This window comes from Cucurbita maxima, unplaced genomic scaffold (assembly GCF_002738345.1).
Source record: "Cucurbita maxima cultivar Rimu unplaced genomic scaffold, Cmax_1.0 Cma_Scf00018, whole genome shotgun sequence".
NCBI classification, from domain to species: Eukaryota; Viridiplantae; Streptophyta; class Magnoliopsida; order Cucurbitales; family Cucurbitaceae; genus Cucurbita; species Cucurbita maxima.
The window spans coordinates 2976075-3001820 of record NW_019272034.1 but is presented as its reverse complement, the minus strand read 5'-3'; the positions used below and the strand labels follow the sequence as shown (position 1 = coordinate 3001820).

Below are 25746 nucleotides of genomic sequence, written 5' to 3'. Positions count from 1 at the left end.
AAAAAAAAAAAAAAAAAAAAAAAAAAAAAAAAAAAAAAAAAAAAAAAAAAAAAAAAAAAAAAAAAAAAAAAAAAAGTAAAATTAATTACCTTAATCTTCTTATTAAAATTCCTTTGGTTTCTCTTGGTTTTGTATCTTTCAATTCTGTGTCTCTTCTCTTGGGGAGTGTATGGAGAAGCTCTTCTCATTCCTTCTATTATCAGACTGCTTTCACTGGACCATGCCCTCTCTTCGCCTCTTCTCTCATTATGACCGGAGCTGTAAGCCCTTGTGAGTGGTCGGCGAGAGCTTGGACCATGGCTTAGCCCAGGGTGCGATGTTGGAGACCCGTAGCTACTACAACCTCCACTACTACTCCCACTATAACTAACCTCCAATGCCTCTACTATTGGGAAAGGGTTGTGGGAATATATCAAATTTGAGAACGACGGGAAAGGTGGCGGCGGTTGGAGGTGGCTCAGGGAGGCATCTGCGGTGGCGGCTGAGTGACTGTGCATGATGAGGTGGAGGAGAGAGCGATTGAATACCTTTGTTTTTCTTCTTAATTTGGGTTTGTGAATGAAAGGGAGAGATGTGGAATAGGGAGTTATGTAGAGAGGAAAAAAGAGAGATGACGTGGATGATGATGTCATCATTTTGACTTTTTCGTTGACTAATTCTTCTTCGTTTCTTTTCTTTCAAAATCCGATCTTTTTCTTCCCCAACTCCTAAATCAAGTTGGTTTCTCTGTCTTTAAAGACTTTTTGACTAAAAAAGAAGAAGAAAAAAAAAGCTCTCTCCAAGATATCATATCTTTGGTCTCTTTCGATCTAAGTCGAAAAGGTAATTCTTTTGCCATCCTATTTTGTTCAAAGGGTCAACTAGTTCAGCCACGTAGACTAATAGTCAGATTGTTATTGTCAATATCGTCCAATTCAACTTCTGTTCTAGTTCAAACCACACTTTTTGCTATGGCTTTAGATTCAAGGTGTTTGAAGTTAGTTCGAACTAATTCTGTGTTTTGAACTAACTTAAGCCCAATTTAAGACTATTTAACTTAGCTTATCTTCAGTATTTTTAATTAGGACTGATGTTAGAATTATTAGATAGTTGTAGCTCTATGAATGAGTTTGAAGCTCAATTCCTCGTATATTTGAATGTCATAGATAAAATTAAACTACGATAAGTTGACTGATAAAAGTCGTAAAAAGGATAAATTTTTCAATTCCAAGACCGACAAAAATGGAAGGAGGGAAGAAAGGGCACGATAATAAAGGTAGTGACTCAAATTTTGAAGTGATGTAGGTGATTTTGATGGGCCTACACCTTGTGAGTTGGGGAAAGATGGTGTTTGGAGGTCCCCTCCCCTCTTTGCACTTCATGGCCATTTGTTTTCAAATGGAGAATCATACTGACTTGATATATGATACTGTTAAATAAGGAACCTTTGATTCGTGTTTATGTTTAGAACGTCAAATGCTTAATTTATTTCGTATTGGTTGGGTTCATAACCCAAATAACCTAACATTGTGTTGCAACTCAACCCTCAATTTTTGGGGTTGGGTTGGATCATCGAAGAAGGTGATGACGAGGGCGAGGAGGTGCGTCTGTGAGGGAGGGCAAGGAGCGTGTCTGGTGATGAATATCCTAGGAAAGAAGCATAGGCACATTTTAAAGTAGTCACATTCAAATTGAGGCTTATGATTGAAGTGTGTGAGGGTCACATGGGGATGCATTAAACTACACAGGGAAGTGGTGGTGGTGGTGGTGGTGGTGGGGCAAGTGTCATTGTTTTTGGTTTACAGAAGCAAAAGGCTGGTAAGATTTGACATCATCATAATCATATTCATATTCGTATATTCATGGTAGTGGAACAATTGTATTAATTTAACAAGGGAACTACCTACCTAATAACCCAACCCCTACTGCAATGGCATATCAATCAAATACAGAAAGGGCCCTTCTCAAACCCTTTATGCCTAATTATCCTACTCTTTCCACTCCTCATCACATGCCAATGCACCAAACAATCCTATATTCAACACCAACCCATACAATAGTTATGATAAGGCCACATTCGAGAAGTTGTAAAATTCATATTTACTGTCTTTTTGTGAGATCTCACATTAGAGAGGGGAACGAAACATTTTCTATAAGGAAGTGAAAATTTCTCTCTAACGGATGCGTTTTTAAAACTTTGAGGAAAAATTTAAAAAGAAAAAACCTAGAAAGGACAATATCTACCAACATTTTTTCTATTTGGAAATTGAGCGTAATCCCATACGATATATAAAAGATAGGATTGTGATAGCCTCTGACTATGACTCTACAAGAAATTTCAATGAGTCGACTTTCTTGTGACTAATGCCCACAAAATATCTATAGTCAGCTCTACCTACACTGCCTATTGCCATCATCACAATCCTCCACTTATCAAATTGAGTAGGCTTATTGAGGTCTTGTCTCGCCCATATCTATATATGTTTGGTTTCAGTGGCCTAGAGCCATAATATCCTCCTAAAGGATCTAAGTACTAAAGAAATGTGGGTATTGGTTATAAATCTTCAATGTTCAAGAATAACCATGAAAAATCATCCAATAACAAAATACAACTCAAGTTACACAACAATTTGAATCAATATAAATACTTATGTTCATTTAATGTAATTTGTGAGAACATCATGTAATTCGTGATCTTCCTCATTGTGTTCTAGATTGAATATAGACAATCTATGCTCGCGGTGTCCTCGAAAGTTCAATTACCAAACTATTGCTATCAACTTCTTTCTTTCAATGGTAAATTTATGAGGTAGCATTAGATTTCAAGGAGCAAATCCAAACTACCATTAAGGAAGTACAGTAACTCTGACTTAGGCTAACTAAGTGAGTGGCTTTACTGTTGACTTGGTTAGATAGACATGTTTGTTGCATAAGCGATGCGTGCCCTATGAGTCTAGCACATTTTGTCTCTCATGATTGTATGACGTATACTATGTTATATTTATTCCGCGATATATATGTTATGCTATGTTACAAGATATGTCATGTTATTTGCTCCATTATGATATGATTCATGAACTCACATGTGTCACGCCATGTAAACTATATTAATACGATCGATTTATGCCTATGTCACACCAAATAATATGTATATATGTCTGGTAGAAATGCTATGCCAAAAAAGAAAGGAGATACTTTATATCATAAGCGTATGTTATGTTTAAAACTATGAAAATCTAATGCATTTTTGTATGTCATGTGCATCAAAACAACTCATCCATACATAAAATCAAACAACATCAAAGGGGTGGAGGAGATTTCAATAGTGGTAGTTGGGGCTTTGTAGAAGTGCTTGTGCCTTCTTTTCATACCTAAAACCATGAGCTTGTGAATCATCTGCAGACCAAATAAAGATTCCATGGAGGAGTTTGTCCGTTCTAAGCCTTCGACATGCCTTAAAAAACCCATTCTTTGGCAACAATCCGCCGCTATCGTCGCTGGCTAAGCTTGCCAGGATCCTACCACCTTCATAATTTGAGCTTTGAGCTTTGAAATGTTTGATAAACTGATGAACTGTGGTGGTCTTATCATAAGCATAGAATTGAAAATTAACATAATCTATCAACTGCCCGTATCTTTTCCACAAGGCTAAGTAATGGGCCTGAACTTCAGCGTCGTCAAAAGGGGCAATGGAAGCAAATGAGATGACACCCTTCTTCTTTAGCCGTCTAATTAGCTGCCCTATGCACTCAGCGAACGTGTTCGGGTCCGACTCGAAGTGTTCGTAATCGATGTCGATGCCGTCGAGATTGAAGGTTTTTATGAGCTTTGTGAGTGAACGTTCTGCGTTGGAAACCCATGAAGCTATTGAAGAAGGTTTGAAATAAACAAAGCCTGAGTCTCCCACGCTGTCTCCTCCAAGACTTACCCCCACTCTCACGTTTGAATGATCCTAAGCACACAATTATGTTAATGTCCAAGTAAATAGCATTGGTTAGTTAAGAGAAAAATTATGAATTTATAAGTAAGAAATACTATCTCTTTTCATACGAGACCTTTTAGAGAAACAAAAAACGGTTGGGGAAAGGGATATTGAAAGAAATAAGAACCGATAAAATAGTACAGATCCCAATATTTATAGGCTTATAAGCTAATAGTAAATTATGAAATTCTATAAATTCAAATCTACTGACAATCTTCTAAAATCTTGGTACTTTCAATACTTTGAATTATATCGGTTTTAAATTATATCTCAGTTTTGAATACTTTGAATTATATCTCAACAAAAATAAAGCCACGAGAGCTTATGCTTAAAGTGGACAATATCATACTATTGTGGAAAGTCGTGATTTCTAACATAGTATCAGAGTCATGCTCTTAACTTAGCCATGCCAATAGAAATTGTGAGCCACGGAGGTGTAGTCAAGAGTGACTTAAGTGTCGAACAAAAGGTGAACTTTGTTCGAGGACTTTAGAGAAGGAGTGGAGTCTCGATTAAGAGGAGACTGATCGAGAGTTTCATAGGCATCAAGGGAGATTCTATGATGTAATTTGTTCGAGAGGGAGATTGTTGAGAATTATTAAAAAGAGTAGTCCCACATTGGCTAATTAAGAGGAAAATCATGAGTTTATAAGTAAAGAATACTATTTATGTTGCTACGAAACCTTTTGAAAAAACAACGCTACGAGAGCTTAGGTTCAAAATGGACAATGTGATATATATATATATATATTTTAATGTATAACATTGGGTTGTTGAACGTTTGATTACCTTTTTAATGGCAGCAACAGCGGAAGGGCTAAGATTATAGGAATCCCAGAAAACGTTGAATACTCCATTAGTGAAACAACGGCGGGAGCTGTCGAAGTCTATTGCAAACGACATGAGAAAGTGAAACTCTTCTACATTTGTGTTAATCGGAACGTCGGAAAATTTGACATCATTGAACTCAGCTCCTATGTATTCTCTAAACACAGTCGCCGGTACAACCACCGCCGCGTTAGAAGGCGGAGCCACCAGAATCAATAGAAGAACAACAATTATTCCATCCATTTCCATTTGGGGTTATGTGAGTGGAAGATAGCTTTAGAGGGTGATTCAGTTCTCAAGTTTAGGTGCTTAATTTATAGTGTTTGGAATGTGAAGGTTGCTTTTTTTCTTAGATTTTGTTTGGGGATTATGTCTGGTTTTTTGTTTTTTCTTTTGTTCTTTCTGATCATTTCTTTGCTTTGAGTTCTCCGAATTTTGAGTTTTACCTATAAATTATCTAATAAAATATATAAATTAAAACCGTCTTAGACATACAACAAATATGAAAACATGCTTACACGGACCCAATGGCTCAATTAACATACACCCCATCACTCGTCCCATATGTCCTAAAAAATGTTATTTTAAAGAAGGTAGTGTTAGACGAACACGACTCTCCACAATGGAGTTAGTATTCCTCACTTATAAAGTGAATCCCCTTAATCGTAAACCCATGAACCCATGATCATTGAGGCTCGACTCCTTTTTTCTTTTTTGGATTGAGCATGGCTCTGATACCATGTTAGACGAACACGACTCTACACGACTCTCCACAATGGTATGATATTGTCCACTTTGAGTGTGTGGTAGTATTCCTCACTTATAAACCCATGATCATTCCCTAAATTAGCCGATGTGGGACTTTCATCATCCAACAAATACAAGTATTAAAAATACTCACCAAATAACCCACGGAATTAGGTAAAAAATGCATACATACAACAAAAACATGGGATGGTATATCTATGAGACCTACATCATTATAATTAAAACATGTCATTTTTATCGTCAAATTAACTCATTTTATTAAGCTATAACATTTTGTTGTGTTGTATAATTAGGAGTCGGTAACGACTCACTTTTCGAGAACTTTAAGCTACAAATCGTTATTACTTATGGGGAATTTAAAAGATTGATGAAAGTTGCAATGAAATTTAAAACGACTTAGATAATCTTATGAACTTCTCTCTTCATTCCAAACACTTTGAAACCTTTCGATCTATGCTTCACCATACTACACCACAATGAATAGAACGAGTACCAATAAACATTTTTAATATTGTACCTAACGTCATGCGATCTCACAGTTTTAAGGGTAACACTCACAATGTAGCGATAACATTGAATAATTTTTGTAGGCATAAACTCTAGAAATCGAATGGGCACTTATTGTGCTTGTCCGGCACTAGCTTCTCAACTGGGGTTAATTTAACCATGATGTTGAGAAGGTATCTTAATCGACCTAAAGTTGAATCAGTCTATATAATCATATGTTTATAGCTACCTCCAAATATGCATTACATTTTTTAAGATGGTTTATAAAAGAAGCAACTCTGAAATAAATTATAATACAATGCGGTCGAAAATGGCTGGATATTGGATGATTGTTTATTTAAGTGAAACTTTCCGGCAAAATCTTGGTTCTACCGACATAGTATTTAACTATGGACTCGGCGTTCATATGATTCGAGAATCTAATTAAATTAGACTATTCAACTTAAACCATAAGATCACGAGGGTTGGGTTAGGTTTTTTTTTTTTATATTTGGTGTGAGATCCTACATTAGTTGGAGAGGAGAAAGAAACATAAGAGTGTGAAACCTAACCGTGAGGCGACAACAATGCGTAATGAACCAAAATTAACAATATTTGCTAGCGGTAGCCTTGAGCTTATATATTTGAGTTAGGTTGAATTTTTAGATAACTAAAAATTTGGTTGGTTCGCAACCTGACCAATTCGAAAATGAGGGTTACAATCTAATCTAATCCTTATTTTAAAATTATTATAAATATTTTAAAAATATTTGACATTTGTAACCAATTTTAGTGATGTACTGTGATTTGTGAATGATCGATATTTATGATTTATGAGATTTTAATTATTAATATAACATGTATCGTAGATAAGTAGAGTTGCAGTCACCAACGAAAACGGAGCCATATGTCAACCCAAAATGTCAACGAGAGGTAAGGGGTCATGTTGCCCTTGTACGAGTTGAAAAATACCTTGGATAATTAAAATATAATCTCATGGAAATTGAATTATAAAGTAAAAGTTAGATTTAAAATGATTATTTGGTTAAATTCAAGTATGAAAAGTTAGGACAAGATAAAACATGAACCTATAAGAAGAAAATCTTCTCCAAAAAGAAAGACACTTTTTCTCCCTTAGTCTTAGCTTCGCTTGATGTTGCTTAAAGAAAATGATCCAAACATAGTTGTACAAAATTTCATCTCTATTAGTAGTTCCCGAAAAATTCCACTATTATAACAGATCATCACTAGTAAATATTATCTGTTTTGATTCATTGTGTACTACTGTCAACCTCACCATTTTAAAACGTTGGTAGGCAAGAAATGTTTCGTTCCCTTCTCCAATCGATATGTGATCTCACAGTTCTTAAACAAACTCAATGCAGTAACAACTGCAACATATGGCCAAGTCAACCAAATCTGTGGCTGCATATAAATTTTTATATGCATGCAAGTGATGTACATAGAGTCGGGGTGTATGAATATGAATGAGATTTTAGAGAAATATGTTTACGGTGGAATATAAGTTTTGGTGCTTACAAATGGGAAAGTGAAATGTGTAGGTTCATAATGTGATAATATTTTGTTTTTTGTAGCATGTGGTTTGCGATCATGGCTTGCACCTTCGTTGTCCCCATACTCATCCTTAGGACATGTTTTTTTCAAATCTGGGACCCTATAAATTTCTCTGTCCTTGCATACCAAATAATTGGTAATGCCAAAAATCATACCAACGAGCTACGCTATCTACTCCATCAATCTAAATATCTATAGCGTTTTCTCTTGATGATATGATACTCGAATAAAAGAGTGGTACATGAATAAACCGATATCGCATTCAAATGGAAACAACCTTAAGAATAAAATGAGTACGAAAGAAGAACTTGAATCAATTCTACATTAAGTGACAAACTTTTTAGGATAATAAATAAAGCGATAAATATAGGGATGATGTCTTAAAAGGTCAGCGTTTGATCATTATTACTCCAATGCTCAGGGGAAGTGTGGAATTGAAGGAAGGTATGAGGTGGTGATTGTTTTTTGACCATGAAACAACTTTTACAACTTCACCCACCAACAACAGCACTTTCCTTTGTACACACCTGCACGTAATATCAATAATTCTATTTTTACCTTACTACTACTTTCATTATGCCCAGAGACGTTTACAGGTCGGGTGGAGACGACTTCAAATGTCTATGAATTAAGGTGAGGATGATGAAGCCTTTCCAATCTCTATTCTCATCCCTAAAAAATTCTTCATTTATTTTTGCACGGAATAAGGAGATTCCCCATAGGAAATTGGTAGGGATTAGGTTACCCACCAACAATATCTGCTAGCACGCAATCGGAATGGGGAATTGGGCTAAGATTTCTAGTTTCGAAACAGATAAACGGGGCATGAAGAGATATAGATCCGAATGCATAAAAGAGAAGGGCAAAAAGGAAAAATATAAGGTAAAAATAGACCTGTGATGATTTGAAAAGAAGGATTATTATTCCTAGCATGAAAGTAAAATTAGGGTATGTAAAAGTAGTTAAAAGTGGGAAGGAAATAACGTGGTAGTTGTAGTTCTAAAGATATGAAGAACTAAAGTTGCAACCCCATGTGTTAATACTCACAATTCAAACACTTTTTCCTTTTCCTTTTGCCCAAAAGTTGCAGTGTTCTTGGAAGTTTAGTTGAAGAAGAAACCATTTTTAAATAGTTTCTGAAAACAATCAAATGCCTCTTCGAATCACTCTCAGTTTCACAATTGGATGAAAAAGGTTGAGTTCTACTCCAACCCCATTAATGTTGTCATTCTTTTTATATTTATTTCTAGTTTAAAACATGGTTGACGTGGGAACTCAATTGTAGATTCAATCCTCTCCTCACTCAAGTGGCTTGATGAGTGTGAATATAGTATCTGCTAGGTGTGGGTTTGAGCTATTATAAATGGTATCAGAGTTAGACACGAAGTTGTATACCAGCAAGGATGTTGGTCTCTCAAATGGTGGATTGTATCCCACGTCAATTTGAAAAGGAAATAAAACATTTCTTATGAATGTGAGGTTAAGAGGACTCTGCTAGACTAGTAGCGGAGTTGAATTTGAGATAATATCTATTAGCGGATGGTTACATTAAGTGACTCCTCCACCTTACATCTTGGTTTGATATTTCCATAGCAGATTAAAGTAGAAATGAAAGTACAAAGTTTCCATATATATATATAGCATAAAGTTTTCTATGATGTGTTAGAGGTTGTGTATCAGTTCAAGTTCATTGTTAATAGATATAATTCGTTTTGATACGTTATGTATTGTCGTTCGTCTCACGATTTTAAAACGCGTCAAGTTGATGGCGATACGTAACGGATCAAAGTAAACAATATTTGCTAACGGTAGGCTTGAACTGTTATGGGTTGGTTGATTTTCTAGGGTTCCCTTTGGTTTCTTTCTTGACACATTACCTAGGTCTCTGTTTGATTTTGAATCAATTGAAGTGTTAGGATTTCAAGTATTAATAGTTGGGTCACACGTTCCCTTTCCTATGCTCTAGTAGGTTGAAGCACATTCAATATGTTCTCCCGGGTTTTTAGTGTTTAGATTGTTAATGAGGTTGATCGAGCTCTACTTGTGTATCTATGATGAAGGAACCGTTCTTCGTTGGGAGGCATCAAAGTAGCTTGGACGGTGATATGATCGAATATTTCATCATAAAAATATTTGTTTGAGATTCGATTCACTCTACACATTTTATTAAATAATATTATTTTAAACCTATTAAATAATATTTTTGTAAACAATTTTGATTTTTTTTTTCAAAGACAACAATTGAAGGCTAAATTTAGAAGAAAAAATATTTTAAAAATAAAACTTAATTTTTGAATAAATTGAAATGGGGGAGAGGGCATTTTTTGTAATATAATTGAAGTTGAAGGGGTATTATCGGCAGGGAAGTCGGTTTGAATAAATTTTCATAAAAACCAATAAAAAGAAAAGATGAAGAAGCTTAGCTTTTTATGATTTTGTCCATTTATAACGGTCGGGAGGAAGGGTGTAGGTTTTACATAACGGAACCATTATTTTTATTTTTTATTTTTTTTATTATTTTAACGTCGTTAGCTGGACCGTCCAAGGCCGTCTGCCGAGTTTCAAACTCCTTGTAACGTCTTTTAAATTTTCATTTTCCAAATTTCCAAATTCCTTTTTTTCAAAAAAATAAAAAATTAAAAAAAAATTAATATCGTAATATTTTATAATTTTCATAGCCAACTACTGATCCGGACTCCATCTTCTTCTTCCTCACATCTCTTGCATCTCTCTCTCTCTCTCTAAACTTCTCTCTTTCAAATCCAATCCATTTTCTTCATCGTCAGTCACTGTTCTTCAGTTTTTCTCGCTATAATCATCGCCATTGATTCAGAATCTTCTTCTTTTGGGTGTTCAACCATCTCTTCCTTTGGCCGGTCATTGAATCACTGTTTTAGTGTTCTGTTTCATCTTTCTTTACTCTACTTTTCTCTCCTCCTTCTTCCTCGCTTCTTTCTGATTCGATCACAGGATTTCCGGGTTCGTTCCGTCATTTTCGATCCAGTTAAGATTCATACCCATTTCCTATGTCTGACTCTGTTTGAGTAATCTTTTTTACTGTGCACTTCCTATTACGGCGTACTTTCTTACAGTGATTGTGTTTTCATTTCTGCTCTTTTTTAATTGTAATTGTAATTGTAATTGTAATTGTAATTGTAAATGTAAATGTTAATGTATGAGTTTGAGATTTCTTAGTTGAACGGATGGAAGTGGAGCTGAATTAGTTAGTGAGGCTTCGGATTCTGCTTAAATTTAGGTTTCTCTACTTTTAATTATCGACATTGCAATAGAACTCGATTTTATTGTTCTGGGTTTCTTAAGGTTTATAGGATTATTATTTTGTGTTTGGTAGACTCGATTTTTGCTGACTTTGTTCTTACTGGTTTCTGAAAGGCTTGAGATCCGAAGGACGGTTGTTTTGAGATGGAGTCAGCTCAATCACAGCAAAGAAAAGGAGGATTAGTGCCAATATCGCCGTCTCAGACTCCTCGTTCGAACGACAAGGCAACTCGAGATCTACGATCTGGGGATTCTAATTCGAGTAATAAGCATGATAAAGAAAAGGGCGTCAATGTGCAGGTTATTGTGCGTTGCAGGTGATTAACTGGAGGGGAATCTATTGATTTCTTGCTATAATTTTCTATTCTTTTGGAGATTTGAATTGGGAAATGTTTCCTATTTAGGCCATTGAGTGATGATGAAATGCGATTGCATACTCCCGTGGTGATTTCCTGCCATGAAAGTAGAAGAGAGGTCTCTGCAATCCAGACTATAGCCAACAAGCAGATTGATAGAACATTTGCATTTGATAAGGTCTCTGGTTCTCACCTTTTTCTTTTCCTTCAATCTCTTTTTGATCAATGGGTTTGCTCATTCTGCTGGTCGTGTTCTTAGTTAAGCTCAATTCTGATCAATGGGTTTGCTCATTCTGCTGGTCGTGTTCTTAGTTAAGCTCAATTTTGATCAATGGGTTTGCTCATTCTGTTGGTCATGTTCTTAATTTAGCTCAATTTTCTTGGGTGTGAAGCTGATAATGGAAATTCTATGATGTATATTAATTTTCTTTCCCTTAATGTTTGATTCTATGGTGAAGGTATTTGGCCCTGCATCTCAACAAAGGGAATTGTATGATCTGGCTGTGTCGCCTATTGTGTATGAAGTTCTTGAGGGTTATAACTGTACTATCTTCGCATATGGTCAAACTGGAACTGGGAAAACATACACAATGGAAGGTGGAGCAAGGAAAAAGGTCGACAGCCCCACCTTAATTTCTTGATACCAACATATGTTTTTGTTAATTCTTCTATTTCACTATCGAGTTGAATTTCTTGTTGATCTCAGAATGGAGAATTTCCAAGTGATGCTGGTGTTATTCCTAGAGCTGTCAAACAAATTTTTGATATTTTGGAAGCCCAAAATGCAGAGTATAACATGAAAGTTACGTTTCTGGAGCTATATAATGAAGAGATTACAGATCTTCTGGCCCCTGAAGAGACTTCAAAATTTATTGATGATAAGTCCAAGAAACCAATTGCTCTCATGGAAGATGGGAAAGGAGGTGTTTTCGTGAGAGGCTTGGAAGAAGAGATGGTCTGTACTGCAAATGAGATATATAAAATCTTGGAAAGGGGGTCGGCGAAGAGGCGTACAGCAGAGACTCTTCTGAATAAACAAAGTAGTCGCTCACATTCCATATTTTCCATCACCATTCACATTAAAGAGTGCACTCCAGAGGGTGAGGAGATGATCAAATGTGGGAAGCTTAATCTTGTTGACCTTGCTGGCTCAGAGAATATTTCTCGTTCTGGTGCACGAGAGGTGCAGTATACTAAACACAATTGTAGCTCTTTTGAGCTCATAACACATCAAGATTTCATTGAGAAGTTTTTCCACAAGTACTTGATTAAGTTCACTACATTTGCAGGGGAGAGCAAGAGAAGCTGGGGAGATAAACAAAAGTTTACTTACACTTGGGCGTGTCATCAATGCCCTGGTAGAACACTCAGGTCATGTTCCATATAGGTAAGAATCATATTCTCATTTTGTCTTTGATAAAAGAATAGATGATGAAGTTAACAGGGTTGATGGAATGATTGAATATCAGGGATAGCAAATTAACAAGATTACTGAGGGATTCTTTGGGAGGTAAAACAAAGACGTGCATCATTGCTACAATATCACCCTCTATCCACTGTCTGGAAGAAACACTCAGTACACTTGACTATGCTCATCGTGCCAAAAACATTAAGAACAAACCTGAGGTTCACTACTTCAGCTCACTCATTATCAGTTGTTTATGTTCATCTTTTGGTTCGATCCATCATACTGTTTTCCCTTCCTTCCTCTTATGCTTATTTTAATTGGTCCGTGATCATTCAGATTAACCAGAAAATGATGAAATCTGCATTGATCAAGGATTTATATTCTGAAATTGATCGCCTTAAACAAGGTATTTACTGTTCATAGCTCCTTCTCTACTCTCTCTCTCTCATGATGTTTTTCCCTCTCATGGTTGTAAAAAAACATTAGTTTTTTTCACTTTGTTTGACGTTTAGTATCTGAGAATAATCTATACTCTTCTATATACTAGAGGTATATGCTGCAAGGGAGAAGAATGGAATCTACATACCACGTGATCGTTACCTTAATGAGGAAGCTGAGAAGAAGGTTAATTTTGTACTATTTAGGATTTTAGTTAAAAATATTTTGCTGTGTTATTTATATTAATCAAACCATATTCATAATTTTCAACTCCAGGCAATGGCTGAAAAAATAGAACGAATGGAACTTGATTCAGAATCCAAGGACAAGGTGTGTGGGCAGACAGCTAGATTTTATATCAGAAGATTCCATTCATATGGCTTATTTTGAATTCTAATAGTTTTCTTCTACTTATGAGCAGCAATTAATGGAGCTTCAGGAGCTTTATGATTCTCAGCAACTTTTATCAGAAGAATTAAGCGATAAATTAGATAGAACAGAGGTATATCCATGTGTAGGACTATCATATAATTGTTCCTCACCTTTTTCTACTCATCTTTGGAAAAAGATACTTATAGCTGTTGTTGTATGTAACTCCAGAAAAGGCTTGAAGAAACTGAACATGCTTTCTTTGATCTGGAGGAGAAACACCGCCAAGCAAATGCAACAATTAAAGAAAAGGAATTTCTGATAATCAATCTTCTCAAATCTGGTAAGAAATGTTTCATCTGACCTTTTAGCAGTTTTTTCTATGTATAATTTTTCATTTGCTTTGTAGATTTTTGCACTTCTCATCCCCTCATTCTGACTTTATATTTTCCATTTGTGTATTTTGCTTCCACACAAATTTCTGACAGTTGTGCTTTGTCAATCCCTACAGAGAAAGCACTTATTGAACGTGCATTTGAGCTGCGATCAGAGCTAGAAAATGCCGCATCAGATGTGTCGGGTTTATTCGACAAAATTGGTTAGTTATTGTGTCTTTGAAGCTTACCTTTCTTTTTCTCATATAGTTCTATCCAGAACTATTGATTATGATCATCATCATCTGTTTTATCCAGAGCGCAAGGACAAAATTGAAGATAGAAACAAATTACTTGTCCAGAAATTTCAATCTCAATTAACTCAGCAGCTGGAGTTATTGCATAAAACTGTAGCTACTTCAGTTACCCAACAAGAGCAGCAACTAAGGGACATGGAGGAAGATATGCAATCTTTTGTTTTAACAAAGACTAAGGTAAGGTTTAACTAAGAACTCTTTTTTAAGCTGAAATTTTCATTCTCCTATAATTTTCATTCTGCTTGTGAAGGCTACCGAAGAACTTAGAGAACGGATTGGGAATCTGAAAATAACGTATGGTTCTCGAGTTAAAGCTCTGAATAGTATAACTGAAGAGCTTGAAGGAAACTTTCAATCAACCTTTGGTGATATAAATTCTGAAGTTTCAAAGCATTCATCTGCACTTGAACTTGTAAGCAATTGATTACAATTTTTTGGTCGACGAACATTCTTTTTATCACGTCTGGTTGTGCTGAATTTTGGTCGATTCAGCTTTTCAATGGTGTTGCTTCGGAAGCCGAGGCGTTGCTCAGTGATCTTCAAGATAGCCTTCACAAGCAGGAGGAGAAGCTGACTGCATATGCTCAAAAGCAGCATCAGGTTTTTGATCAATACAACTTTTTTATGTCAACAATCTTAACGATAATTCATAAATTGCTTGACTTGTCGTTGGACATTGGTATAGGCACATGCTAGAGCAGTGGAAACCACACGCTCAGTTTCTAAAATTACCTCAAACTTCATAAAGACTCTGGATATGCATGCGTCGAAACTTACCCACATTGTGGAAGATGCACAATCAGTCAACGAGCAAAAATTGTCTGAACTTGAAAAGAAATTTGAGGTACTTGCAGATTGCAAAAACTTGGCAGATTTAGTAGTTACTGGAGTCTTGTATTGAGCTCAAAGTTATTTTGAAATCTGCAGGAGTGTGCTGCCAATGAAGAAAAACAACTGTTGGCTAAAGTGGCAGAGTTGCTAGCAAGTTCAAATGCGAGAAAGAAACAATTGGTATTTCCTTACCTTGTTACTGAGGAGATTGGACACAATTTTTTTAGCGTCTAAAGGTTAACTGTTCATTTCCTTAGGTTCAAACAGCAATTACTGACCTGCGGGAGAGTGCAACAAGTAAAACCAACTTGCTACAGAGGGAAATGTCCACCATGCAGGAGTGTACTTCTTCAGTGAAAACTGAATGGACATTGCACCTGGAGAAAACAGAGTCACACTACCACGAAAATACTTCTGTTGTTGAAGACGGGAAGAGAGACATGGAAGAAGTTCTTCAAAATTGGTATGATCCTAACTCAGCTAACTAATTTCACCTGCGAATACCTTTTTTTTTGTTAGCCCCTCCAGTTAACAGGGTATTGTATAAAACTATTTAGCTTGAACAAGGCAAAAATGGGTGCACAACAATGGAGAACTGCTCAGGAATCCTTGCTCAGTTTAGAAAATAACAGTGTTGCTTCTGTGGATTCCATTTTTCGGTACACACTTCTCTTTGATATAAAGAAATAATTGTTATAATCTGTTCAAGATCAGTCATTACTTTCTTATTTCCATTAGGGATGGGATGGAATCCAATCAAGCGCTACTTGCTCGGTTTTCTTCGGCTGCATCCACTGCTCTTGAAGATGTTGATAATGCAAACAAGAATCTCCTCTCATCTGTTGATCGTTAGTATCCTGCATTCTTCATTGCATAATAACATCTAAAAGAAACATATAAACATATGAATTTTGTGGTTTGTGCAGATTCGTTAGAACTCGACAACGAAGCGTGTGGAAATCTGAATTCAATGATTAATCCTTGTTGTGAGGAGTTAAGAGATTTGAAAGGTGGCCATTACCACAAGATAGTAGAAATCACTGATCATGCAGGAACATGTCTACTGACAGAATACACGGTAGATAGATAAACGCATCATATATTCATTTATAGTAATTTAAGTATAGTTACTAAAATCGTATTGACTGGTGATTCCTCTGCCATTTTAATTACTCAACAGGTTGATGAACCATCTTGTTCGACACCAAGAAAGCGATCGTTCAACTTGCCAAGCATGACATCCATCGAAGAACTTAGAACGCCAGCTTTCGATGAGCTTCTGAAGTCATTTTGGGATTTGAAATATTCAAAGCAATCAAATGGAGATGTAAAACATTTAGCAGGAGCACATGAAGCAGCACAATCAGTAAGAGATTCTAGAGTTCCTCTAACTGCAATAAATTAAGCAGAGTTTCAGTTTAAAACGACATACATAATAGAGAAGAGACTGAATTTGGATGTAAATATAAAGGCTCATATATGTTTTTTCAGGGCATTCGTTAATTTTTTTTTGCTTCTTTTCATTTTTAGAAGAAAATGAAATAGTTATACCTTTCGGAGGCAGGTTTTCTGCCAATATAATCACTACTATTTTCACGTCCTTGCTGAATCCATTATTATTTCCACTTGAATTAGCTTAGCTTAGTTGATTGTTGTCCTTGTTCGTGTTTGGTTTGCATTTAGTAAGGATGAGATCCTTTTATTGGTGAGTTTTTGTATTTGTGTGTGGTTGCTTGAGCTTGAAAAGATGGCAACACTGAATCTGATGTTTCTTTGTGCACAAGTCTTGGAGCTTCTTCTGGATATGATATCTGATAACTTGTTGATCTAACGCTACTGCTGGGTGATTGTTTTGTCCACTTTGTATGCTCCAAATTTCAAGATATGCTTCTCTTAAATTCTCTTTTGCTTTTGCTTTTGCTTTGTTTTCCTTTCCTTTTTTGGATGGTGTACCCCTCTTGCTTGCCTTAATGTGAAGGCTCGCTTAAGGGAGGAGAAGAAAAACACTTTCTATGAGAGATGCCTTGTGGATCAAGGAATCCACATTTAATTTTATTTAAAGAATGAAACGTTACAAATGACTGAATTAAAAATAGCAAAAACTAAAATGAGGATAACATAATTATAGGCATTAATGTAGCCATTATACCATACATTTAAATGGTTTAAACTCCATGATTTAATAAGCAATGGGAAAGGGAAAGAGTCTTTATGGGCTAGAGACAAGAACCTGCCTTCCTTCTTAGGAGGATTTCTTTGCATGATGATATGATTCTAACGGTCCAATGTGAGGGTAGGTATTAAAATAAGGAAACAAAATGCCCCTACACATAGAGGGGTAACTAATTGATTGTTTGTTCTCCGGTCCGTGGTTGGATTTGGATCTGTTATTAATAAGTTTGTCACACATTAATTGTTATATTGGTTTCAATTTAGAAACAAAATGGAGTTAAGGGTGTTAAAAAAATCCGAATTGAACTCATTTGAATTGAATTGGGTTAGATTCAAATAAATGAAAATTTTATAGATTGAGTTAGTTCCTGAATTTCCTTCAAACTAGTTGAACCAAACAAATAATAATGGTATATGAGATAAATCCTAAAATTAATTTTAAATTATTTGAAAAAATAATTTTTCTTTTTAAAATTGAGTCTTAAATTTTAATTAAAAACAAAAATTTGAATAAATGATGGATAAATTTTTATTTATTTATTTTATAAAAGTGGATTGTCGTTGAAAATTTTACGACCCAAACAAATATCAGCTAAATGTACGAAAAGATTGTCCTTCCACAGAAAGAAATTATAATAGGTTTCTATATATAAGAGCGGCAACGAAATAAACGAACTTTCAATCACCACTTCTTCCCTCTCTTCATTCCCAATCATCCATCTAAGAACAAAAGACAAACACAAACAAGGAAGGATCCAAATCCAAGAAAGCCTTCGATCGCCCGGAATGGACAACATGAACAACAACAACATGAACAACAACAACATGAACAACAACGAGATGGGTGAGGACCCAACGAGATGGATTCTGGATCCTGTGGAAACTGATGCAATGGTGGAAGTGGGCGGCATTAGCGAAAGCATGGAAAGAAATGGAAGCTCCAAAAGGACAGAAGAAGACGGCATTTCCAGGCCTGCTATTAGGCTTGGGAGAAGGAAATCCAAAGCCGAAAGAGGGCTTAAGAGCTTGAGGTTTCTGGATCGCTCTGTCACTGGCAAGGAAGCTGATGCTTGGAGGGCAATTGTGGGCCGATTCCACCAACATGCTATTAACGACAGGCTTTTCAGAGACAAATTTGGAGCCTGCATTGGTAACATCTTCATTCCATTTCTTTTCTTAATTGGCTTGGTACCATGATCCTGTATTTGCAGGAATGGGAGGAGATTCAAAGGACTTTGCAGGCGAATTGTTCGACGCATTGGTGAGGAGAAGAAAACTCTGTCCTCAAAATGGCATTACAATTGAAGAATTACAGGGCTTTTGGGATGACATAACAAGCCAAGATATGGATTTTCGCCTACAAATATTCTTTGAAATGTAAGCCAACCACTTCTTAATTCTATTCTTGTTGCCAAGCTCTTTCCATCGTTAAATTTTGAGATAGTTCTTCAGGTGTGACAAAAATGGTGATGGGAAGCTTTCAGAGGGGGAAGTAAAGGAGGTGATCATTTTGAGTGCCTCAGCCAACAAGCTAGGAAATCTCAAAAAGCAAGCAGCTTACTATGCATCTATGATCATGGAAGAGCTTGATCCTGACCATCTTGGATACATAGAGGTAAAAGGTTTCTTCTTCTTCTTCTTCTTCTTCTTCTTCTTCTTCAAACTTACAATAATCATACCCTTTTCATATCATCCTCTGTCTTTTCAGCTCTCACAACTTGAAACTCTATTAAGGGAAGTTATGGTGTTTGATCAAGACAACACCAAGAACATAGCTAAGAAAACTACCACTCTTACAAGAGCCATGATTCCTAGACAATACAGAACTCCGGTGAGTCGAGTGATGTCTAGAACAACCGAGTTCATCCACGACAATTGGAAGAGGATATGGGTCATTGTATTGTGGATATCGATAAACGTTGCGTTATTCGTTTGGAAGTTTAATCAATACCAGCAAACAAAGGCATTCAAAATCATGGGGTATTGTCTTTGTGTTGCAAAGGGTGGAGCTGAGACACTCAAGTTCAATATGGCTTTAATTTTATTGCCAGTTTGTAGGAGTACACTCACAACACTTAGGTCCACATCCCTAAGCAAAATCTTCCCTTTTGATGACAATATAAACTTCCACAAGACAATTGCATTTGGCATAGTGATTGGGACTTTTCTTCATGTGTTCATGCACATATCCTGTGATTTTCCAAGGCTAATTTCATGCCCAAGAGCCGAATTTATGAAACTTGTTGGGCCTAATTTCAACTTTCATCAGCCTAGTTATGCAGATTTGGTGAGAAGCACACCTGGGGTTACTGGGATTTTGATATTGATTATAATGATCTTTTCATACATTTTGGCCACCCACAAATTCAGAAGGAATGTTATTAAATTGCCTTGGCCTTTCCACCATTTGGCTGGCTTCAATGCCTTTTGGTATTCTCATCATTTACTTGCTGTGGCCTATATCCTCTGCATAATCCATGGCTACTACCTGATCTTAGCCCAGGAATGGTACAAGAAGACGGTAAGTATTACTTGTAACGTCCACCGCTAGCAGATATTGTTCTAAACTTTTATCGTAATGCTTGTAGACATGGATGTATTTAGTATTCCCAATGTCTCTGTATGCGAGTGAGAGACTTCTAGCATCAGTGAACGAGATGAAGCATAACGTCGATGTTATTAAGGTAAATCTTTGTCTGTCTGTCTGTCTGTGTATGTGAATGTATCCATGTGAAAATGAAGCTTATGATGGGGTTTTCAAATGTTCCAGGCAGTGATATATACAGGGAATGTTCTTGCCATTTACATGACGAAACCCCAAGTATTTAGATATAAAAGTGGGATGTATTTCTTTGTCAAGTGTCCAGATATATCAAGTTTTGAGTGGTAATAATCTAATCTTTACTATACATATATGCAACTTGCAGCTTTGATTTGGCTAAGAACTTAAAGCTTTAGGCCCTCTCATTTGTTTCAGGCATCCCTTCACTATCACTTCTGCACCGGGAGATGATTACTTAAGTTGCCATATCAGAACACTTGGAGACTGGACTGCTGAGCTTCATAACAGGTTTGCAAAGGTGATTTGCTCATTATAAACTGTAGAATCCTATGATATAGGGACAACAAGTTAGAGATAATAGTCCGTTTTAACCGTCTAAACTCACTGCTGGCAGATATTGTCTACTTTGTGACACCCTTCAGTTTTTAAAACGCATCTGCTAGGGAGAGATTTACATACCTTTATAAAGAATATTTCGTTTCTCTCTCCAATCGATGTGGGATCTCACAACCCACCTCCCTTCAGGGTCCACTGTTCTCGTTGACACTCATTCCTCTCTCCAATCAATATGGGATCTCACAATTCACCCCCCTTTGAGGCCCGACGTACTTGCTTGTATACCACCCAATGTCTAGCTCTAATACCATATGTAACAGTTCAAGCCTAACCACTAGCAAATATTGTCTTCTTTGGCTTCCCCTCAAGTTTTTAAAACACAATTGTTAAAGAGAAGTTTTGACACCCTTATAAAGAATATTTCGTTTTCTCTCCAACTGATACTACCTCCCTTCATGGTCTAGCGTCCTCGCTGACATTCATTCCTCTTTCCAATCGATATAGGATCTCATAATTCACTCCCTTCAGGGTCCAATGTCCTTACTGACACCCCACCCAATGTCTGGATCTGATACCATTTGTAGCAGCACAAGCCCACCGCTAGCAAATATTGTTCTTTTTTAGCTTTTCCTTTCCGGCTTCCCCTCAAGGTTTTTAAAACACTTATGCTAGGGAGAGGTGTCCACACCCTTATAAATAATGTTTTGTTCCCCTCTTCAACCGATGTGGAATCTCACAATCCACCTCTCCTTGGGGCCTAGCGTTCTCACTGACACTCATTCCTTTCTTCAATTGATGTGGGATCTCACAATCCACCCCTTTCAGGGTCCGGCATCCTTGCTAGTAGCTCTAATACCATTTGTAACAACCCAAGTTCACCACTAACAAATACTGTCCTCTTTGAACTTTTCCTTCCGAGCTTCCCTTCAAGTTTTTAAAACGCGTTTGTCAGATAGAGATTTCCACACTCTTATAAAAAAAATGTTTCATTCCCTTCACATGTGGGATCTCACAGAATCACCTCTCGAATGATTAGCAGAGAATCCCATTATCTAACCCCACTTTACAAAACAACACAAAACCCTCCACAAACTACAAAACTGTGTTATTCAACCTCACTAAACAAGAAAATGGCAGGTCTGTGAGCTTGAGAACACAAGAGCAAGAAAGGGAAATCTCGTTAGATTGGAAACAAAAGCATATGATGACAACGGCTATTCACAACAAAGGTAAGCACAGTTCATACCCATTACTCATCATTCATACTCACCCTTACTTCAAACTATCAACCATTTCAATCTCCAGATACCCAAGAATTCTAATCAAAGGCCCATATGGAGCTCCAGCACAAGATTACAAAAAATACGACATCCTCTTACTTATTGGCCTTGGCATTGGCGCAACTCCAATGATCAGCATTATAAAAGATGTTCTAAATTCCATGAAGCCAAATCACAACTACGATGTGAGTTTAACAACACCATAAGCCTTCAAAACCACTTATCATACCAATAAAACATTAAACATAGAGCCCAAATCATTCATGTTTTGTAGGAATCCGTACACGAACTCTCTGTAGGCAGCGGTAGGTGCGGGCCTGAAAGAACATATTTCTATTGGATAACGAGGGAACAAGGCTCATTCGAGTGGTTCAAAGGCGTTATGGATGATATCTCTGAGTATGATCGTAATGTGAGCTGGAAAGCTTTGTAGTTCTTGATTCATTATTAAGTTCATATAATTTGTTGAACTGAATGAGATTGTTTGATGGGATTTTGCAGCAAGTAATAGAAATGCATAATTACTTGACAAGTGTTTATGAGGAAGGAGATGTGAGGTCTGCCCTTATAACCATGGTGCAAAAGCTTCAACGTGCTAGGAATGGAGTTGATGTTCTCTCCGAAAGTCGGGTATTACTATCTTCGTCCCCTAAAGCTATTCTTTTGAAAGTCGGGTTGATGTTCTTTCGAAAGTTTTATTGATATTTTGAAATAAAGTATTAACCGTTCTTCTTTGATTCAAAGAAAATTTAAGAATATTTTTTAAATAAAGTACCAAATTCATAGATATTTTTATCAATTTAGTTTTATAAATTAAATATTTGATGTGACATGAATAGATAAGGACGCATTTTGCACGACCAAACTGGAGGAAGGTGTTCATGGAGATGGCAAGTAATCACATGGCTTCGCGTATAGGTAAGAATCTATAGTTTCTAAAGTTTTAAAACGTTTCGATCTAAAAATGATTTAATAGCGTCGTAGTCGGGATTTACAGGTGTGTTTTATTGTGGAAGTGCTACACTAACCCAAACGTTGAGGCAACTATGCCAGGAATTTAGTTTAAGTTCGACGACTCGGTTTCACTTTCACAAGGAGAACTTCTAGAGCTATTGATTGAATACATCATATGAGTAGAAGAAAGATTAGGATTCACTTCTGAATTTTCTTTGTTATTCATATGTTGTGTATATAAAAAGAAACAGAAAATACAAACACTTTTGAGTTAGCTCATATTCAAGGGAGGGATTCAATGGCCTACTTCATCATCTTTGTTGTGGCTGTCTTCCATTTCTTGTCTCCATTTTTCAATGGCAAATTTAATTGGTTGGATACAATTTTGTTTTTTAATTTTCAAATTTCAAATTAGTTTTGAGAAATAACGTGTAACCACTCATACCCATAATTCGGATCAAGATTTAGAATCTAAATTCGGCACCTGATGAGCTTGACATTCTCTTATGACATGGTCATGTGACTTATTCTTGCTTCTAAGAGTGAAAACTATCCCACATACCAATATGAAACCTTCTAAGTTCATATATTCAATATTGTCTGGTTTAGATGTGTTATTGGTTTATTCATATACCTTTTAGTTATGTTATATAATGAATCAACATAAAAATCACATTCCACGAGATGGGTTATAAGATATGATATGCATTTTACTCTGAAAAAGTCAATAAAATGACAAATCATAATAGATTTTATTGCTAAATTGACCTTATTAAAGGTAAAGGTTGACCTCTAGATACGGAGGCCAGCCACGAGAAGGTCGAGACTATTAATCACCCATGCGAGATCAACAGGAATTTGTTTATTGTTAAAATTTTCGAAATGGATTTAGTTTTTATAAATATTAAAAATATATTCATATGGTGTTTTTTTGTTGCATGGAAAACATTATTATTATTTATTTATTTTTGATAAAAAAAAATTAGGATCCACTAATTTTCAAATTTTAAATTAAATATTTAAAGTCAAACTAAAATGAAATGTTATTTTATGCTTTTTTTTTTTAATGATTTATTTATTTATTATTATTATTATTATTATTTTTTTTTTTTTTTTATTTACCCAAATGGAATTGTTCTGTCAATATTCGGGTGAAGACCCTTTCCAAGTAGCCCTATCGTCCCGCCTCCGATAATCAGTCCCAAAAATTTCCTCTATCCGGCGAAATTTAGTCGCGAAGCATATGTTACCATGATTTCCATTCTTGCTCAGGTAACCAAGCATCCATGCTCCGATGGATCTCCAGAGCTGATTCGATTTCCTTGCCATTTATTGGGTGCAATTTGATCTCATTTTCTTCTCCTTTTTGGTGGAAATCTGGATCCAATTGCAGGAGCGACTTCTTGGTGCTGCACTGGGCAGCGTATTCGTCGGGGTTGTTGTTTTTGAGCAGCGGAAAAGCATATACACATCCATTTCGGAAAATTATCCGCCAGCCACCCAATCTCCGGTATGTTTAAAATTTCCCTTTCTGTTACCATTAACTTTTTATGGCTTGTGTTTGACCATTGGGAAAATGTAATGAAATTATCAAATGTTTATCTGTGAATATTTGAATGATTGGGAATAAGGGGAGAGCGTAATGAAATTATCAAAATTTTCAATAATGTCATTCAGGTTAAATAATTTGTAAGTAGTTTTCTTTTTTTTTTTTCTTTTTTTTTTCTTTTTTTTTACATTTTTGACATTGATCTTAATCTAAACATGGCTTGATGTGTATAATTTTTATGCTTTTCTTTATATCAATTAATTTATGGTAAGTTATATTTCTTTTAATATGAAACTGAAATATACATTATTTGAATACTGTAAAATCAATTTTTCTACACACGAGTTTAATTCATCATAGAAAAATATAAAGTTCTGTATAAGTATGTGTTCTTTACTTCATTTGTGAAGGATTAGATTATAAAAGGCCAATGGAGGACCATGGGTATCAAGAAAATTCGTTAATTGCTGTCATTTTAGATGCCTAGGCATGCTGCACTTTGATGGTAGAAATCTGAGTGGCTACTCCTTGGACATTTTTGATAACTCGCTTCTCAACAATCTTTTGTTAATTCAAAGCAGAAGGTTTTTTTTTTTTCTTTTAACAAGAAACGTCTCAGAATAAGTAACTGTATGGCACCTGGATATTTTCCAGCAGGGAGTGGTGAGTATTGAGTAATGTGGACTGTCAGGGTTTGTGTATTTGGAAGGAATTATTGATATTATTATTTAATCTAAACTTTGTTCTTGGCCCACAAGTTCTCTTATCAACAATTTAGAATTCCCTAATGCAAGTTCTACCATCTCTGAATTTATACTTCCATCTAGCAGCTAACCCATTAATCTAATAGCATCCTCTTTGAAACGACTTTAGATGAAAAAAGCTGTATTAGCAAAGAAATATGGCCCAGAGATTTCGCACCTATGGAATAGAGCTGTAGACCAGACATTTGGACCTGTGATTCAGGCTCTCAGTTCACGGGGATGGTGATATGTGGAGAATGTTTTCTTGATCAATGTACTTGCATGAATCATGTAAGAAAACAGAATTTTAAATTTTGTATTTTTAACAATCTGGTTTATCAAACAATTGATGTTATGACTGTTGAACAAAGCTATGAGTATAAAGGCCTTTAAAACAATAAAGCTGAGTATGAATGAGAACAAAGCTATGAGTATTTTTAACATTCTGAATTATCAAACAATTGTATTTTCTACTATACATCCTCTTGCGTAAATATTTGTCTGTCATCATTTGAGACTGTTTATGCGGCTAAATTGATGTAATTCTTATGCAATTGAAACAACGGAATTCAACTGGTCGTTCTAACATTGAGTTAGCACTGAGGTTGAGCCATGTTGTGTTACTGATCATATTGTTCCAGTTGCTTATTGGCTCCTAGTGCTTGGTTTTGCTTCTATTCATCTAGTTTTTTGATGGACTCAACGAGGAAAGGCTATTGGTCACATGTTTCCATTATTTCTCTACTTCAGCAGCTATCACCTGATATGGTTGTTTGTTGAACGATCTGAATTTTGGGGTTGCGCACTTCACAGGAAGACCCTAATGTTACCATAGTTTTTATTGGCATTGATATGGCAATGTATGCATGACTTTTATCATTTGTATTTGTACACTTTTGTTCTATCGTGCAACCATGAACCATCTGCTTGGTATGTGTTC

At 35.9% G+C, this 25746-nt stretch overlaps 3 protein-coding genes and 1 pseudogene across 3 annotated transcripts in view; 2 read left to right on the top strand and 2 right to left on the bottom strand.

Annotated features, from left to right (window-relative positions):
- The window catches only part of LOC111492912 (zinc finger protein CONSTANS-LIKE 4-like), a 1145-nt gene extending 608 nt beyond the window's left edge, over positions 1 to 537 (bottom strand). Inside the window, exon 1 of the mRNA XM_023142419.1 lies at positions 90 to 537. Within this exon, the coding sequence (XP_022998187.1) occupies positions 90 to 497 (408 nt within the window). The 5' untranslated portion in view covers positions 498 to 537. The remainder of the gene's footprint in view (positions 1 to 89) is intronic.
- Positions 538 to 3298: 2761 nt separating this feature from the next.
- On the bottom strand, positions 3299 to 9492 carry LOC111493247 (annotated as a pseudogene).
- An 818-nt stretch (positions 9493 to 10310) lies between these two features.
- LOC111493008 (kinesin-like protein KIN-5D) lies at positions 10311 to 16621 on the top strand. Its single transcript, XM_023142573.1, has 23 exons — positions 10311 to 10621; positions 11012 to 11214; positions 11302 to 11431; positions 11712 to 11867; positions 11960 to 12436; positions 12543 to 12640; positions 12723 to 12879; positions 12998 to 13067; positions 13209 to 13285; positions 13376 to 13429; positions 13521 to 13601; positions 13700 to 13811; positions 13980 to 14066; positions 14161 to 14336; positions 14410 to 14571; positions 14652 to 14759; positions 14845 to 15003; positions 15087 to 15170; positions 15248 to 15453; positions 15548 to 15649; positions 15729 to 15838; positions 15917 to 16068; positions 16171 to 16621. The coding sequence occupies exons 2-23, from the start codon at positions 11042 to 11044 to the stop codon at positions 16393 to 16395; spliced, it is 3156 nt and encodes a 1051-aa protein (XP_022998341.1). The 5' UTR covers positions 10311 to 10621; positions 11012 to 11041; the 3' UTR covers positions 16396 to 16621.
- Positions 16622 to 17987: 1366 nt separating this feature from the next.
- LOC111492870 (putative respiratory burst oxidase homolog protein H) lies at positions 17988 to 22752 on the top strand. Its single transcript, XM_023142367.1, has 13 exons — positions 17988 to 18312; positions 18374 to 18539; positions 18615 to 18777; positions 18871 to 19683; positions 19751 to 19846; positions 19933 to 20048; positions 20140 to 20242; positions 21418 to 21509; positions 21586 to 21745; positions 21835 to 21972; positions 22062 to 22190; positions 22400 to 22478; positions 22558 to 22752. The coding sequence occupies exons 1-13, from the start codon at positions 17988 to 17990 to the stop codon at positions 22665 to 22667; spliced, it is 2490 nt and encodes an 829-aa protein (XP_022998135.1). The 3' UTR covers positions 22668 to 22752.
- The last annotated feature ends 2994 nt before the right edge of the window (positions 22753 to 25746 follow it).

Excerpts from the sequence above, each read along its gene's own strand:
- LOC111493008 (XM_023142573.1), top strand. The coding sequence starts at position 11,042 with ATGGAGTCAGCTCAATCACAGCAAAGAAAAGGAGGATTAGTGCCAATA. Across the intron at positions 11,215-11,301 it reads CAGGTTATTGTGCGTTGCAG|GCCATTGAGTGATGATGAAA; the intron begins GTGATTAACTGG and ends TTTCCTATTTAG. Across the intron at positions 15,171-15,247 it reads ATGCGAGAAAGAAACAATTG|GTTCAAACAGCAATTACTGA; the intron begins GTATTTCCTTAC and ends TCATTTCCTTAG.
- LOC111492870 (XM_023142367.1), top strand. The coding sequence starts at position 17,988 with ATGAACAACAACGAGATGGGTGAGGACCCAACGAGATGGATTCTGGAT. Across the intron at positions 21,510-21,585 it reads AACGGCTATTCACAACAAAG|ATACCCAAGAATTCTAATCA; the intron begins GTAAGCACAGTT and ends TTCAATCTCCAG. Across the intron at positions 21,973-22,061 it reads TCTCTGAGTATGATCGTAAT|CAAGTAATAGAAATGCATAA; the intron begins GTGAGCTGGAAA and ends GGGATTTTGCAG.